At 38.4% G+C, this 15,304-nt stretch overlaps 4 protein-coding genes and 1 non-coding gene across 5 annotated transcripts; 1 reads left to right on the top strand and 4 right to left on the bottom strand.

Moving 5' to 3' along the window:
- Positions 1-245: 245 nt before the first annotated feature.
- TRNAT-AGU (transfer RNA threonine (anticodon AGU)) lies at positions 246-319 on the bottom strand. The gene has a single exon. It is a non-coding gene; the product is annotated as a tRNA-Thr (tRNA).
- Positions 320-1,436: 1,117 nt separating this feature from the next.
- Positions 1,437-4,219, top strand: LOC110822336 (Galactosyl transferase GMA12/MNN10 family protein). Its single transcript, XM_022052427.2, has 2 exons — positions 1,437-3,136; positions 3,898-4,219. The coding sequence occupies exon 1, from the start codon at positions 1,753-1,755 to the stop codon at positions 3,124-3,126; it is 1,374 nt and encodes a 457-aa protein (XP_021908119.2). The 5' UTR covers positions 1,437-1,752; the 3' UTR covers positions 3,127-3,136; positions 3,898-4,219.
- Positions 4,220-4,362: 143 nt separating this feature from the next.
- LOC110806642 (P-loop containing nucleoside triphosphate hydrolases superfamily protein) lies at positions 4,363-8,644 on the bottom strand. The gene is made up of 2 exons (XM_022031594.2): positions 7,752-8,644; positions 4,363-5,314 (listed from the first exon to the last, which is right to left on the bottom strand). Exons 1-2 carry the CDS (start codon positions 8,498-8,500, stop codon positions 4,663-4,665), a joined length of 1,401 nt encoding a protein of 466 aa, XP_021887286.2. The 5' UTR covers positions 8,501-8,644; the 3' UTR covers positions 4,363-4,662.
- A 247-nt stretch (positions 8,645-8,891) lies between these two features.
- Positions 8,892-10,124, bottom strand: LOC110806556 (uncharacterized). Its single transcript, XM_022031490.2, has 4 exons — positions 9,863-10,124; positions 9,717-9,783; positions 9,352-9,624; positions 8,892-9,248 (listed from the first exon to the last, which is right to left on the bottom strand). Exons 1-4 carry the CDS (start codon positions 9,935-9,937, stop codon positions 9,046-9,048), a joined length of 618 nt encoding a protein of 205 aa, XP_021887182.2. The 5' UTR covers positions 9,938-10,124; the 3' UTR covers positions 8,892-9,045.
- A 371-nt stretch (positions 10,125-10,495) lies between these two features.
- LOC110806398 (2-methylbutanal oxime monooxygenase-like) lies at positions 10,496-12,379 on the bottom strand. Its single transcript, XM_022031270.2, has 2 exons — positions 11,362-12,379; positions 10,496-11,261 (listed from the first exon to the last, which is right to left on the bottom strand). Exons 1-2 carry the CDS (start codon positions 12,310-12,312, stop codon positions 10,638-10,640), a joined length of 1,575 nt encoding a protein of 524 aa, XP_021886962.1. The 5' UTR covers positions 12,313-12,379; the 3' UTR covers positions 10,496-10,637.
- Positions 12,380-15,304: the final 2,925 nt, after the last annotated feature.

The raw sequence follows: 15,304 nt of genomic DNA, 5'->3' as shown, positions 1-15,304 counted from the left end.
CGGTCTGGTGTTGTTTCTAACAAGAGTTGTTTCTTCCACATTGGGATTAAAAAAAGAAACTTCAAACCCAATAACTATCTGAGCCAGGAAAGCAACCAAACATTTACTGATGATTCGTTTTCTCACAGTAATACGAAAATTATTTTGGAGGAAGAATGAACACGGCAGGAATTTTCTTCCATAAAAAATAGTAAAGAAGATGACAGAAGTACTTTCACAGTGAGAAAAAAGAAAGAGTAAAATGATGCTTTCGTTGAGAGTCGAACTCAAGACCTCCCGCTTACTAAACGGGTGCTCTAACCAACTGAGCTACGAAAGCTTGGTGTTAAGTTTCTGCCAACATAAAATAAACTAGGAGAGACCGTGTCAGGATCTGTAATGTCAGAGCATCACATGAAAGGGTCTGGGGTGTTATAAACTCATACTACGAGTCCCATTCTGTCTGTTGTTGATAAGTCCTGTTCAGTCTGCAATTTAATGGCAGCCACATGACAGTAGGGCTGCCTCCCTTCATCTCCACAAGTCTTACTTTAATCATCCCCGTCTCGTATCTTTTCACGTTACGAAATCAAATTATTTGTATTTCCTCAATTCTCTCGAATTTCAATTCTAGGCGTACATTTCCAGATCTCATTACATGACAAAACTCTACTAAAAAGCTTGTCTTTCATCTTCACCTTATTGTGTTTTCCTTCGCCTACTTTTCTTTCACATGGGTATTACAAAATTCAATACAACATTTATATAAGCACCTCTTTTTTGTAACCATTTGAAGAAGACAGTAACAGAGGAATTATTTAGTAGACTCCCCCCTTGCTGTCACTGCTTTTCAGAACACCATCGCTTTAGCTCATATTTGTCAAAACTACTGTTTTTTGTGTTTAGATTCGGGAGGTTGAACCTCCTTAATTTCCAGCGTAATTTGCTGCCAAGAGGACCGAACCAATTAATGAAAAGACAGAACAAATTTATTAATTAATTTCTAATATTAGAAAATTGATAATCGCCTTCGGTCCCATCAAACCGTCAAAACTCAACCAATTTTTTTCTCTTATTAAATTTTTATTTATTTTTAATTGTATTTCGTACGTGTTGAATTATATACCCGTATCTGATACGATTACATTCCTAAACTAAAATTTTAATTAATTAATTAATATTTACCATTCTTAATTCAAAGATAAACAGACAATTAAACGGAAATAACGGAAAATTTGCAGGGGAGTCCAAAAGCAAAGACAGAAAATCTAGCCCCCCAAAATGTCGGTCGCATCTCACGTGTCATAATCCACGTGTTATTTTCAAATTCACACGTAAGACGCATGTCGGGGCCCACTCAACCGTCGTAGTTCACGCCTAATCTCGCTTGAACATGCACCGCGCATTTTAGCATTACCGGCGCCAAGAAGCCGACGCCTCGTTTTTATTTATTTTTTATTTTAAAATCAAAGCCAAACGCTGCAGCGAACACATTAGCAACGAGGGTCACTGTAACGCAGACTCAAAACGGCCATTACTCCATTAAAGAACCAACAAATTACGGTGGTGGTGTTTGTTTTGGCTGCACTATCTGTCTCGATTTAAAACGTTTCGGGCAGTTTAGGAAAGCGGGTATTTCGTGATTATACAGTGTAAATTATAGAAATTAAACTTTTGACTGATTTGCATTTAAATGGCTAGTGATTGACTAGGAAGAAAGAGACAAACAAGGCACGGTGGTGGTAGGAATCAGTTTTCTGCTTGTGAAGTAGAATGGTCTCGCCTGAGGTGTCACATCTACAGATATCTTCAATGGTGAAACATGGCGGTTTCAGGAACAGAGCCTCTTTCTGTTTGGCTGATGGGTTAATGTTTCTCGGTGGAGCATTTTTGGCTCTTTTGCTTGTTTGGTCTTTCTTCTCGTTTTATAGCTCCACCCCCAATTTCGATCCGACAATTGGCGATCCGAAGTCAGTACAGAAGGCCTCTCCCGGGTCGGCACCCTGCGGGCATGAGCTTAACCGGCATTACGACCCGCTGGAGGAGACATTTTACGATGATCCAGGATTGAGTTACTCGATAGAGAAACGGGTGACGAACTGGGACGAGAAGAGGAAGCAGTGGCTGAAGCTTCATCCATCGTTCGCCGCCGGTGACAGGGAGCGGGTGCTGATGGTGACGGGGTCGCAGCCGTCGCCATGCAAGAACCCGATTGGCGATCACCTTCTGCTGAGATTTTTCAAGAACAAGGTGGACTACTGCAGGATCCACGGGCACGACATATTTTACAACAACGCTTTGCTGCATCCTAAAATGGGTTCGTACTGGGCCAAGCTGCCGGTGGTTCGCGCGGCGATGCTGGCGCACCCTGAAGCGGAGTGGATCTGGTGGGTGGACTCCGACGCGCTGATCACCGACATGGAATTCGAACTTCCCTTGCACCGGTACCGCCACCATAACGTGGTGGTCCACGGGTGGGCCAAGCTGATATACGGTAAGAAAAGCTGGACCAGTCTCAACGCTGGGGTTTTTCTAATCAGGAACTGTCAGTGGTCCATGGACCTCATCGATGTCTGGTCGAGCATGGGGCCAATCACCCCGGATTACGCAGAGTGGGGCCGCATCCAACGGTCTACTTTCAAGGACAAGCTCTTTCCGGAATCCGACGATCAGTCGGCGCTCGTCTACTTGCTGTACAAGGAGCGAGAGAAGTACTACGACAAGATTTATCTTGAAGGCGAGTACTACTTCGAAGGCTACTGGGCGGAGATAATGGGTACCTTCGATAACATCACCGAGCGTTACCTGGAGATGGAGAGAGGCGACAGAGATCTCCGACGACGGCACGCGGAGGTAGTTAGCGAGCGATACGGTGCGTTGAGAGAGGAACGGTACCTGAAGGGCGAACAGGGAGGGAAAGGGAGCCGGCGGCGACCATTCATCACGCACTTCACGGGGTGTCAGCCGTGCAGTGGGGACCACAACCAGATGTACTCTGGGGAGTCGTGCTGGGAAGGAATGATCCGCGCCGTTAATTTTGCAGACAATCAAGTTATGCGCAAGTATGGATTCGTGCACCCTGATTTACGCAAGAGTTCCCCCGTTGAACCTCTGCCGTTCGATTATCCTGATGAAGGGCCCTGGTGAAAAGAAAAAGGTACAGTTTGGTCTGACTGCTAACATAACCTGTTGCGTGCGTTTTTAATGGACTTGGGTTATTATTATTATTTGTCTTCTTTTGCTTTTTCCTGACGTAATTATTAAAAAAAATATCACTTTAGGAAAAGAAAGTAACCATCTTTTTCTTTTGTTCATTAGTTTGTAGTTCAATAGCATGAAATTTTCATTGATGATTTAAGTTGTATTCCCACTTTTATCCATAAAAGAAAAAGGTAAAACATACAAGAAATCTGTTCTGAATCATTGATTTGAAAGATAATTCTCTGTTCTTGACTTTTCAGTAGAAGAATGATGTTGTTTGGTAAGTGGGTTTTTTTTTTTCTTTTCCTTTTTTTAAGCAAGAGATAATCAAACAGAGAATCTCAGAAATCAGAATTGGGTTTCTAGTGGAAGGAATTTATTGACTTGCTTTTGACTAAAATTAGGTTGGTTTATTAGCGGCGCCATCAAAGGGTGTTTGGCAATTGGATTCTGAGTGTAAATATCATATAAAATTGTTTAGAATAAGAGTGTCGAGTATCTCTGTCATGGAGGCTAGCCTAAGTATAATAATTAGTATTTCTGAAACATTGTTTTTATTCTCAGCAACTTTTTTTTTTTTAGCTTATTAATTGGGTTATAATTGACTAATCACTACTACCTTATATACTTTATGGTAGTGAATGTGCAAAAAATATAGTATATGTGTGTGTATGTATATGTAAAGTTTGGTAATGATTGTCTTCTTCTGCATTTCAGAGAAGGGAAACAAGGCATGATATGTGAAGATCCAAAGTCTGTTTCATCCATGGCATGATATAAAGATGATTGAGAGTATGATGAGGCCCAGCTGCTGCTGTTTGAATCATATTGGCTTCATATACCCCATAAAAAAAAGTGGCTCCTCAAGAATTTATTACTTCATTCCTCATGTTTTCTTTTTCTTTCTCTTTTTCATTGCTTTAGCGGTTTACCCCTTACTGCGTAGTAATTTAGAGTTGAGAAAGAGGCAAGGAGCCTAAGATGGGTAAAGCCATTTTTATTTCTTAAAAGATAAAAATCTACCATACAAAATTTTCCATCCCAATGTGTCAAATGGGAAGCCTCAACTGTGACTTTCCAGGTCTTTTCCCAGTTAAATTATTACAATGGAGTTGTTGAAGGAATTCAAAGAAAATATTGACTCCAATCTAAATATATATTGTTTCATTAACAATACGAAAATTTAAAATAAACTCGAGCATAAAATTAACCATTTACTGAAACCAAATAATACACTCTCCTACTACAGAAAGTTCTAAAATTTGTCATTCTGCCATTACACTAGACATGGATCAAATTGGGCACAGATGACAGAACCCTGTAGCAACATTGGCAACTACACGTTCACTCTGCACAAATGAAACGATCAAACCAATTTTCTTTCCCATGGAAAGACGCAATCGCTGCTATCCCACTTGGGCAGGTTGTTTGATGAAGTCAGAGGTTTAAAACTCGTCATCAAGATGGACGAGAATGGTATTCTCAAGATTGCATTGCATTGGCATTGGTGTCATCTTCTTTATCATCAACCTCACTGAACATATACTGACTCTGAAAATCAATCAAGTACTGCGATGATCTCTTCACATCCAAGAACAAACTGTAAACACGGCGAATATCCTCAATCTCTACAACCTTCCCCTTTCGCTTCTGGCATGCCAATCCAGAGGCTGTTATGAGATGAATGGCATACCTCAAGGATGTATCACGCCCTATCAATGTCAACAGTTGTTTTCCATCTTCAGACATCTCTACGTCTTCCTCTTGGCACCTGATGTCCAGAATCTTTCGAATTTCTTCATCATTAAAGGGTTGTGTAGTGATGATGAGAAGACGATCAAGAAAATCAATTGGAATACCGTGTGGGGATCTGTAATTTGTTCCTCGGATTGTTGTGATCCCTCTGTTGGTGGCAACGACTAGTATTGGAGCCATCTCATTCTCAAGGGCACGGTTTAAGAAAGAAAAGCACTCAATGTCAAGCATGTGCACCTCGTCAATAAAGAGGACACCTGGAACAATCTCGGCCTTCCCTTCCTCCCTCCATTCTGCCACCTTTGTATCAATCTGTTCCCTCACTTCTGAACGAATTTCACCTGTATCACCAGTGAAGAGAGCTAAAAATCCCTGTGTTCTGAAATTAAAAGGTGAAGCTACAGTTAGCAATGCCAAATAATTTACATACTGTAGAAAGCCACAACTTAAGCAATAAACATAAAGCAAAGCGAGTTGCATGCATGTCTATAAGCATAGAATGAGTGGGGTGGCATCCCGCGTTTCAACAATATTAGCAGAGGACAATTTCCTCCTTCTGGCCCAAAGAAAGGAGAAAAAATAAGAGAACAAAACATATTAACCATAAAATATGTCATTCTTGTCTTGATCCAAAAGAAGGTCAATTTCTTACATCTTAACAATAAGATATAACATTCTTAACTTGATTCGGAAGAATATCAATTTCTGCACCAAAGGTACTGCAAAGAACAAAAACAATGTAGTCATAAATAGGAATAAACTCTTGTTTTTTCTCCTTCCAAGAGGAACAACAACATGCCTTCAACTTCAGCAAACTCTTCTTTTTTCTCAAGAGGAACAGCATCTTCATGTTCATTAGCTTCAATAAGACTATAGGTTGGTTGACTTTCTATCCTATCTATTTAACTTTATTACCACAACATTCTTGGAATGGAGAATTTAGTCACATTTTTAGTGTTCGATTCACAAATCACAGTTGACCAATCCTGCTCCCATCTCAAATTCCTTGGAGTTGGATAAAAGGTAGAACTCGAATACTTCTTCTTGTCAACAAATATGAGAGAAATTTAGTAATTCTTATCTTTCCAAGGGGAAAGAATTACTCCTGTTGAAAGCACTCAGCAAAAACTTAAGGTTTATTATATGCCTCTTTTCACATTGAAAGGAAGATTCTAAGAGGTTGGGGAAAATTCAAAGTGGTTTCCTTCGTGTGATCTGGAAGGTAGTAGGAAGTTCTGTCCTGCTGGGTTGGATTCAATTAAGTCGCCTATCAATAAAGGCAATATGGCCTCTAGTTTACACTGAAATTTGATGCCTTTGCGGCCAAGTGCTCAGGAAATTTCTTTGGGAGGAGAGTCTAATTTGTCAAAGAGTTCTAATTGTTGGATATTGGCTGGAGGGATGATGGTCGATTTCTGATGAAGTGTTTGAGCCCCATGGTTCAGGCGTGTGGAAGTGAATTAGAAGGAATGGAGTATCTCTAGTCAAAACTGCTTTTGCAGCAGAGTATGTAAGCAATCTTAACTTGAAAGGACCCTTTTTGCACCAATCAATCATTGATGAACCAATTTCTGGTCCTTTCGGATCTCCATTTTAGTGACTGGAAAGAGGATCAGTGCTTAGTTTCTTTGTTGCTATTCATGGGTAAAAATTCAGGCATGTGGGAGGTACAGGGCTGTTTGGAGTGTCTCTAAGAAAGGGGTCTTTAAGGTTGGAAGCTGCCACAAGGAGCTTACGAGAAATTTCATGAATGCAGACAAAAATAAGTTTTCCTGAAAAGCCATTTGGTAAAGTACTGCTCCCTGTTGAGTTGTTTTCCTTTTTGTTGGGCAGCTGCTTGAACATAGTTTACAATAGACAGTCTTATTAAAAAAGGAAAAATCTGGTTACTGGATGCTTCTTGTGTAAAGTGAAGGAGAATCCCCATGCCATTTACTTCTTTGGTATAGCTGGACTAGAAGGTTGTGGAAAGTTGCATTAAATATTTGTACCATAGAGTTGGAGGTGGCTGGTTCCATTCAGGAGGAAATTTGGACATGACAAGGCATGCTGGTTCTAGACAACAAGAGTACCGTTAAACCTTACGATTTTCAAGTTTGTCACAATTCAGAGAGATATAAAGCTAGGAGCCTTGAAAGAGAGGCTTCTTAATTTCACAAAGTTCATGACTTCTGGTTAAAGAACCTAGTTTTTTGGGTTAACGGCCAGTATGTCCAAAGAAGAGAAGTTTAGATCTTAGAAAGATCCTGAAATAGAAAAACATTAGCTTTTGCACTCTTATGTACATGGTTGGCATCCCCTTGGTGCCTTATCTACAATACACTTCTTTTGCCGGAAACAAAGCAAAATGCTCAACACCTAACAACTAAAAAGGAAGAATCCAAAAATAAAAACTTCATTATGTTTCTTAAAAACTTCTGCAACAATCAACTAATTCATAATTCATAAACACTGTAACAGCGTAATATGACATGGAAATTATTGTGGAATACACAATGTATTACATGGTAATCTGCATTGGACTATTTTTACAGCATGGATATGCCAATTGAAGCTAAAACACCAAACCCAGGAAAATCAAAACGACGGATTCTCTCAGTATCAAGCTTATAAACTATAACGCATGTCACAAAATGATCATTGTATACTGTAATCTTTAATATTTTAATCTGAATTTCTTCCAAAGCTTTCATAATTCATATGTACCACTCAGCTGAATTTGACCACCTCCATCTGAAAAAGCTAACAACTTCCCATGAACATGAACTACTAACTCAACACTGGCATCATCATAAGAGAAAAGAAGAGATAAATACCTGCTGTTGATGACATCGATCTCGTGAAGCGTGACACAGTGCACAACCTCCTTTCGCTTTTGCAACTCTCCGTCGGGGCATTGCACAAACTTGGTCTGAGGGCCCATGGCATCGTAGTCTCTGGACCTCGTAAACGACCTACCCAACTTCGTTATCTTTCCCGAGACCTTGTCTATGGCAATCACATCTCCACTCTGCACCTTCTCCTTCCCCAAGGCCTCTATCATCTTGGCGCCAAGGTCGTAAACAGTCTCCATCTCAGTGGTCTTCAATGTCAACTTACCGGTCTTCGAGGCTGCCCCTGATACAGCAGGTCGGTCGATCTGGATCTCAACCACCTCACCCTCGATGACTTCGGTCTCTTCTTTAATTCGGACCCCAATGGCTTTGCGGAAAGCTTGGGTTAGGGCTTCTGTTTTCGACATTTCCAGGGAGAAGAGCTCGCTGCCGGCTATCATGGCGAAAGGGGTCTCCAGGCCCAGCGACTTAGCCATGCCCATGGCAATTGCTGTTTTGCCCGTGCCTGGCTGACCAGCTATAAGAACGCCACGTCCCGCAATTTTTCCTTCCTTAATCATCTGGAGGATAAGGCCGGCGGCTTTTCTGGCAGACGACTGACCCACCATGCCCTCCGAGACCGCTCGGGGTTCCAAGGCGGAGTCCAGGCCCAGGCCACGGATGTGAGAGTGTGCGCCTATGCGCTCGATTCGGGTTAGGTCTCGGGTCTCCGACAGCTTTAGTTCCGCCATTTTTTAGTGGCTTAGTTGGAGATTCTGGAAGGAGGCAGTAGGGTTTAGGGTTTTCACCAGAGATTTTTGGTTTAGAAGGTGGAGGAGGAGTAGACTAAATCAGAAATTTTATGCCGATTGGTTGGGCAATATTGTAATTTCAGATTCTCCCGATGTCAAGTTAAAACCTTTTTCTAAGGAAGCAAACCGAAGCTTTCAAGAATCAAAATAGAAGCTCCAAAGTCCACTTCACTTAAAAAAAAAAAAAAAAAAAAAGCTCCAAACTTTATAATTACATATTTCAATTTTCATCTGTCTTTTAACAACGGACAATTTCTTCGAACTTTAACTCGCGAAGTTTTTACATTTTCAAGTGAGTTTCTCAAATGACAATCGTAAGTGGTCGACCATCTTGTCAGTCATAAGAAATGTTTAATGAAATTTTAACCCTTTTGTTTACAAAATCTCCAAAAGATAAAAACAAGAAAGGTAACAACTTTGGGACAAAACAGAGAACAAGGGAGCGGTTTGGCATTTTACACCAACTCTTAAGAAAATCATTTCTTTTAACTATCAAATTTAATAACTGATAGATCTTGTTGAGCATTTTCTGCACTGGGAAGCTCCAAATTTTTTTGGTCACAAATTTCTGCTTCAAAGGACTTGAAGCTTTCTTCTTGACCGCAATTTTCAGCTCTTTCTTTGGCAAGCCTCTTAGCCATTCTCCTCTGCTTCAGCTTGTTCTGATTACTACACCCATCTTTCTCTTCTGAACATCAAATTTACAGACTTCTCCAGATTAATTGCCATAGCCCACGTAATCATATTCAAATTTCGAAGAGGAAACAGTTGAATTGATCGTAGAATCAAACCTGGCTTCTCGCTAGCATTTTGTCGAACAGATTGTGGACCATCATGTTCCTCATCCGCATTTTCTCGAATAGATTGAGACTCGTTTCCAGCTATGTCGCTCGGGCCGCCATCATTGCTGGTTGATGAAGGTAACAGAGGGCCAATAAGCTTACCGCGACGAGAAGCTTCTTCCTTGAGCTTCTTCTTGCGAAGTCTCTTCCTCTGGGCTCTACTCAGATTTTGATGCTCGGTTTCATCGTCGTTTGTACAGATATCGCCCTTTACAAAATCATCTGAATTCATTCAAGGTCCAACAATTCTCAAATGAGTATACTTCATTTTGCCAACCAACAAAAACTATAAGCAATAAAAGCCAATACCAAACCTGGGTCTATAGCTTCCACATCAAACAATTCACCTGGTCCAGACTCCGGCTCCTTGTCGTACTCCGGCTATAAACAAAATATTACGACGAGTAAATGACGAAACCAAGGAGAAAAAGCAAGAAAAATAGCAGGACAGAGACAGTACTTGTGGTGACGTTGCAGGATAAAGCGTATCGAGAACAGCTTCACGGAACTTTCGTCTTCTTTCTTCGCGTCGCATTGATGGAAAATTGGCTTTTTTTCGTTTGGCGATTTGATCTTCAGCTTGGGGAATGATCAGATACTCCAATTACTTTTTCTAATTACTTTACCTAAAAAGAACTCACTCTTATTCTAATTAAATCACTTTCAAGTTTATATATATATATTTATACAAAATAAAACTAAAAAAGTACATTTCAAATTAAACTTTGAAAATAAGACTATTATTCAATCATATATTAGAATTAGAATTTAGAACAAGTAGAAACTGATGCCTTGCTACGAAATAATTATTAAGATTTTCAGCTAGCTTTGTTTGTTCTAAACTTTTATAAAAAATAAAATTTAAAATGTATTACATATAGTTTTCAAATTTATTATCTGATTGATGCGAGTATGAACCAGTAGAACTATTCAAAAAATCAGTCAAATTTAGGAGATCCCAGCTTGGACCCTTCGAGTCTAAGATGTCATGGTTTGAACTGTCGAAGGCAACTTCAAGCGGCTAAACTCGTTCAGAGGAAACTCCAAGCATTCAAGCATGTCTAAAAGAAGATACAAACAGAGAAGAGGAAGATTCATGGGGAATTGTGCATGCGTGTGTTTCGAATTGTGTCGTTGATCCTGAATTTCACGTAACTAATTTAACATATCAAATTTTTATTTTCAAAATTTATTAAGTAAACCATAGATATGATATGCGAACAGTTCAACGAAAATTAATTCTGGGCACGGCAATATTTGATTGGCACAAGGCAGAGAGGTATCTTCTTGTGAACAACAAGTCCACCTTCATCTTCCATGTTAATATCATCTCTCGTCATCCCACCAGGCAGCTCCCAATCAAACCAGTACAACAAGTTAGCCAACGTATACTCAACGTTGGCAGCTCCCATGGCCAACCCAGGGCAAATTCTACGACCGGCACCAAATGGCACCAACTCAAAATGATACCCTTTGAAATTAACATCAGTATCTTCAAATCTCTCCGGGTAAAACTCGTCTGGGTTTCGCCAGCTTTTCGGATCTCTTCCTATCGCCCATGCATTGACATAGATTCTTGTTTTAGGGTACACATCGTAGGCACCTAATTTACAGTGGCGCATGGTCTCTCGAGGGAGTAGCAGAGGTGCTGGTGGATGCAATCTGAGAGTTTCTTTTGCCACCATTTTCAGGTACTTGAGCTCCGCGACGTCGTCTCCGCTCAACACTTTTGGTTTTTGCAAGGTGCAAGTTCGGATTTCAGCTTGTAATTTGCTCATCACCCTTGGGTTCTTCATTAGCTCTGACATTGTCCATAGTATTGTGATTGCACTAGTGTCTATTGCGCCAAGAAATGTATCCTGCAGGAAACAAACAAGAGAAGTTAAGGAGCCAAGAACTATGCAAGTTAAACTCTAACCTGTGTTCATATAGAATTTACTATAATTTATCATAATTTACCAGGAGAATTGCCTTGACATGATCAGCTGTAAGATGAACTGAACTGGTTTGATTTCTCCAAAGTTCAATCAAAATATCAACCAGATCTTCTTGTTCAGGTTTAGATCTGGCTGGGTCAAGGTGCAAATCTAGCATCTTCTGTAAGTAAGCATCGACCTGGACGAAGATCTTCTCTCGCCTAGCACTGAGCCCTGTCAGCTTATCCACCGATCGCCCTGTCAATGGAAAAAAGTCCTCGGCGGAGAAGCTACCCAGTACATCCATGACTTCATTAAGCACTTTCTGGAACTGCTTCTGGAACTTATCTTTTCCATATATCTTCCCGAATGCAACAGTGCCAATTACCCCATCGACAAGACCAAATATTTTATCATCGAGCTTAACTGGGTTTCCCGATTCTTGAGCCAAAGTATCCAGCAGTTTGTCAACTTCAGCTTCCCTGGCGAACCAAATAGACTGAGACCTCTTAGGGCTCATAAGCTCAAACATGAAGAGCTTGCGCATCTCTTTCCAGTAATCATTATAAGGAGCAAAAGCTATGTCCAAATAATTATAGCTGAGTTTCTTCGGACCCGGGGAAGCTGGCCGCGTACAACAGTCAAGATCGTTGGTCTTCATGACTTCTTTAGCCATGGTAGCTGATGATACAACGACTGCCGGTACGCTGCCGAGTTGCAGGAGCATGATAGGACCATGTTTTTGGCTCAGCCGGTGAAAAGATCGGTAGGCTAAGCCGCCGACGAGTTGGTGCAAGTTGCCGATGATGGGAAGTTTAGGAGGGGTTGGAGGCAGGTTAGAATTTGTTGTTTTCTTGTTTTTGAGAAGAAGACAGAGGAGAGGAAGGAGGAGGAGCAAAATGGTGGGAAGTAGCCATTCATGAGAGTTGCTGTAATTGGCCAACATTCTACCTATTACGGTAGCCATTGATGAATATTGATCGATGTATTTCATTTCAATTTCCCTACGTATACATAGACAGAGAAATGTAATATTGCCTATATACAGTGTACATACCAGAGCCTCGGATTAAGAAAATCTTCAAATAAGGTAAGATATCCTCAAATATTATCTTTTTAATTTTTCAGATATTTTTCTATAATTGGACCTTCTAATGTAAAGGGTAATAATTATAAGTTAATTCAATATATTATTTTAAAATTAATTTTCATATGAACCCACTTAACATTTTGGGAAATGTACAATAATATCATAAGAACTATAAAATCAAAATTTGAAGCAAAGAAACCTATATTTTAAAATAATTTTATCATCTATTATTTTTTTAATAATTTTTTTTGAAACATTATATTTTTTAAAATAAATTTATGAAAAATTATATCTTTTCAAACACATTTTTAAGATTCGACCAAAAAAATTTCTTAAAAATTATAATCACAGTTTCTAATTTATATTATAACTTTGCATTTGAATTTCTATTTTAAAAAATTTTTCTTTTGAACTTAGGAAACTCATTAAATTTTACAGATTGTATTAAAATAAATATAATCCTAAAATAATATACTATAATTCATATAATGTGTTAAAAACTTTATATTAAACATCATAACTTTGCACTTTAATATCTATATAGATTTTGAAGCAATTTTTATTTTGAATGTTCATAGCTCTCTTTACTTATAGGTAAATTATTTCTCAATATTTGATACTTTTATAATATTTTTCCTTACATTTTGTTTTTCTATTTTTTTTAAGTTGACCTTGACCAATTTAGTTTATTGATTAAATTTAACTTATATTAATTACCATTTTGAGGAAAGTAATTAAAGAAAAAATGGTTAATTAGGAAAGGTGAAAGATATTTATACACATAATTTATATTTATGTAACTTTTGATAGCGTGCAAATAGTAAAATATAGGATTAAAATGATAAACAAAATGTAATAGTAATGTTTCTTAATTTGATTAAATACACTTAACTCTATATATAGCTACTAATAATCAGTATGATGACTTGTGGGTGACCATATATATATATATATATAGGATATTTGATTAAATACACTTAACTCTATATATTTACTAATAATCCACATGCTGACTTGTGGGTCACCGTATGTATATATATATATAGGATATTAACACCACAAGAAGTAACCCTATATATAGATATACATACATACATATATGGGGGGAGGAAGGTGGAGTATCTCATTATATTTGTTCTATAATTCAATTGAGTGAAAAGAAATTTCTATTCATCTCTGCTCCCATCACTCCACTGCATAAACAATTTTCTATTAATCTCTATCTATAAAAAAATTCTATCGATATATATATGTATATATACATCAATTCGTACTTGATTATTTATAATTCTTTTGCACATGTATATTTTATTGAACCTTTGGCTGGAATAGTAATAGCACTCCTGTGTAAGCTATAATATTATAATGAAGATGGATTCCAGTTTGCTTTTATTTTTATTCTGACCAAAAACTAATGTAGCTATAAACAATGAATGCTGGGATGACTTTACAATGCTCATAAAAACTTATGTATTGGCGATAAATAATCGCAAACCACACACCTTGGGAAATCTCCTTCGTTGGAAGAAATACTAAATGTGAAACTCTCATTTAAAAATAAACTCATCAATAGTCATTAGGCTGCTAACAGTCGAGATGAAATTGAGATGAGAGACAGGGATATTAAGTTTGACATGGAGAATGGAATAACAAAAATTAATTTTTCAGATAAAGTGCATAACCTCCTAATACAAAATATGAAATTTATAGTGATTATTCAACTGCTTGGGAAGTCGATTGGGTATAAAGCACTTTGGCCAAAACTTCATAGCTTGTGGAAGCCTTATGATCGATTACATCTAATTGACCTAGATAATGATTACTACATGGTCAAGTTCCACTCAATAGAGGACTACCTACACGTTCTTACGGATGACCCATGGGTTATATATGGCCATTACCTCACAGTGCAGCCTTAGTCCCTTAGTTTCTCTATTACAAATTCGGATGTCACTAATGTGGTGGCCTGGGTGCGATTTCCTGGCCTGTCCATCCATTATTACCATAAAAGTGTGATCAGAACTATCTCTAAGGTCATAGGGAAGATATTTCGCATTGAGTATAACACTGAATCCACTGAATTGGGCAAGTTTGCTCAATTGGCGGTTGGAATTGATTTGACCAAACCACTCATTTTTAAGTTCATGTTGGATGAGCGCTTACAGAGAGTGGAATATTACCTTGTTAGAGGCTTGTTCTCGAAGTTAACAGCTACTGTGATTACTCAATTGGAGTATGAGATAACAAACCATAAAATTTATGATACTTTATTTAGCATGCATGTAACGATCCCGGAAATTTAAAAAGAAAATTTATATAAAAATTTTGAGTGCGGAAGCGAAATAAAAAGTTCTGATTAATATCCCTTACACAATAACCGAAACGTACTAACAATATGAAAGAATAAGTTAACTAAAGAAAATATTAGAAATGAAATACTATAAGGAAAAGTATAAAATATTTAGACATCTACTCGCCGTCTTCCTGCGGAATGAGCTCGGGAAGTAAGTCTTCATGATCTGAAATGGTTAAGTAAGGAATGAGCTACACTAGCCTAGTAAAGACGTCACACTATATCACTGTCACAGAAATAAAGATTGGTAGAAAAACAAAGAACGACCAATGGAGCACAATTTTTAACAAATTCATTAATCAATAATAAAACCCTTTACTGTCCACTTACCTCGGTAAGATTTATGGAAACTACCCATAGAAACAATAACATCAAAGATATCGTGAATTCATACACACTTTGTAACATAGCACATGTCATACTTTTATATTTCAATAATCAAACAACAATTCTCCTCTTTTATCAGCCTATCAGTATCCATGGGGATCCATAGAGGTCCCCGCTACACGTGAACCATTAACTTTAACAACTTGATTTCAGGGC

This window comes from Carica papaya, chromosome 4, assembly GCF_054855325.1.
Source record: "Carica papaya isolate Zhongbai chromosome 4, ASM5485532v1, whole genome shotgun sequence".
In the NCBI taxonomy this organism is placed as follows: domain Eukaryota; kingdom Viridiplantae; phylum Streptophyta; class Magnoliopsida; order Brassicales; family Caricaceae; genus Carica; species Carica papaya.
This window is presented reverse-complemented; position numbering and strand designations above follow the sequence as displayed.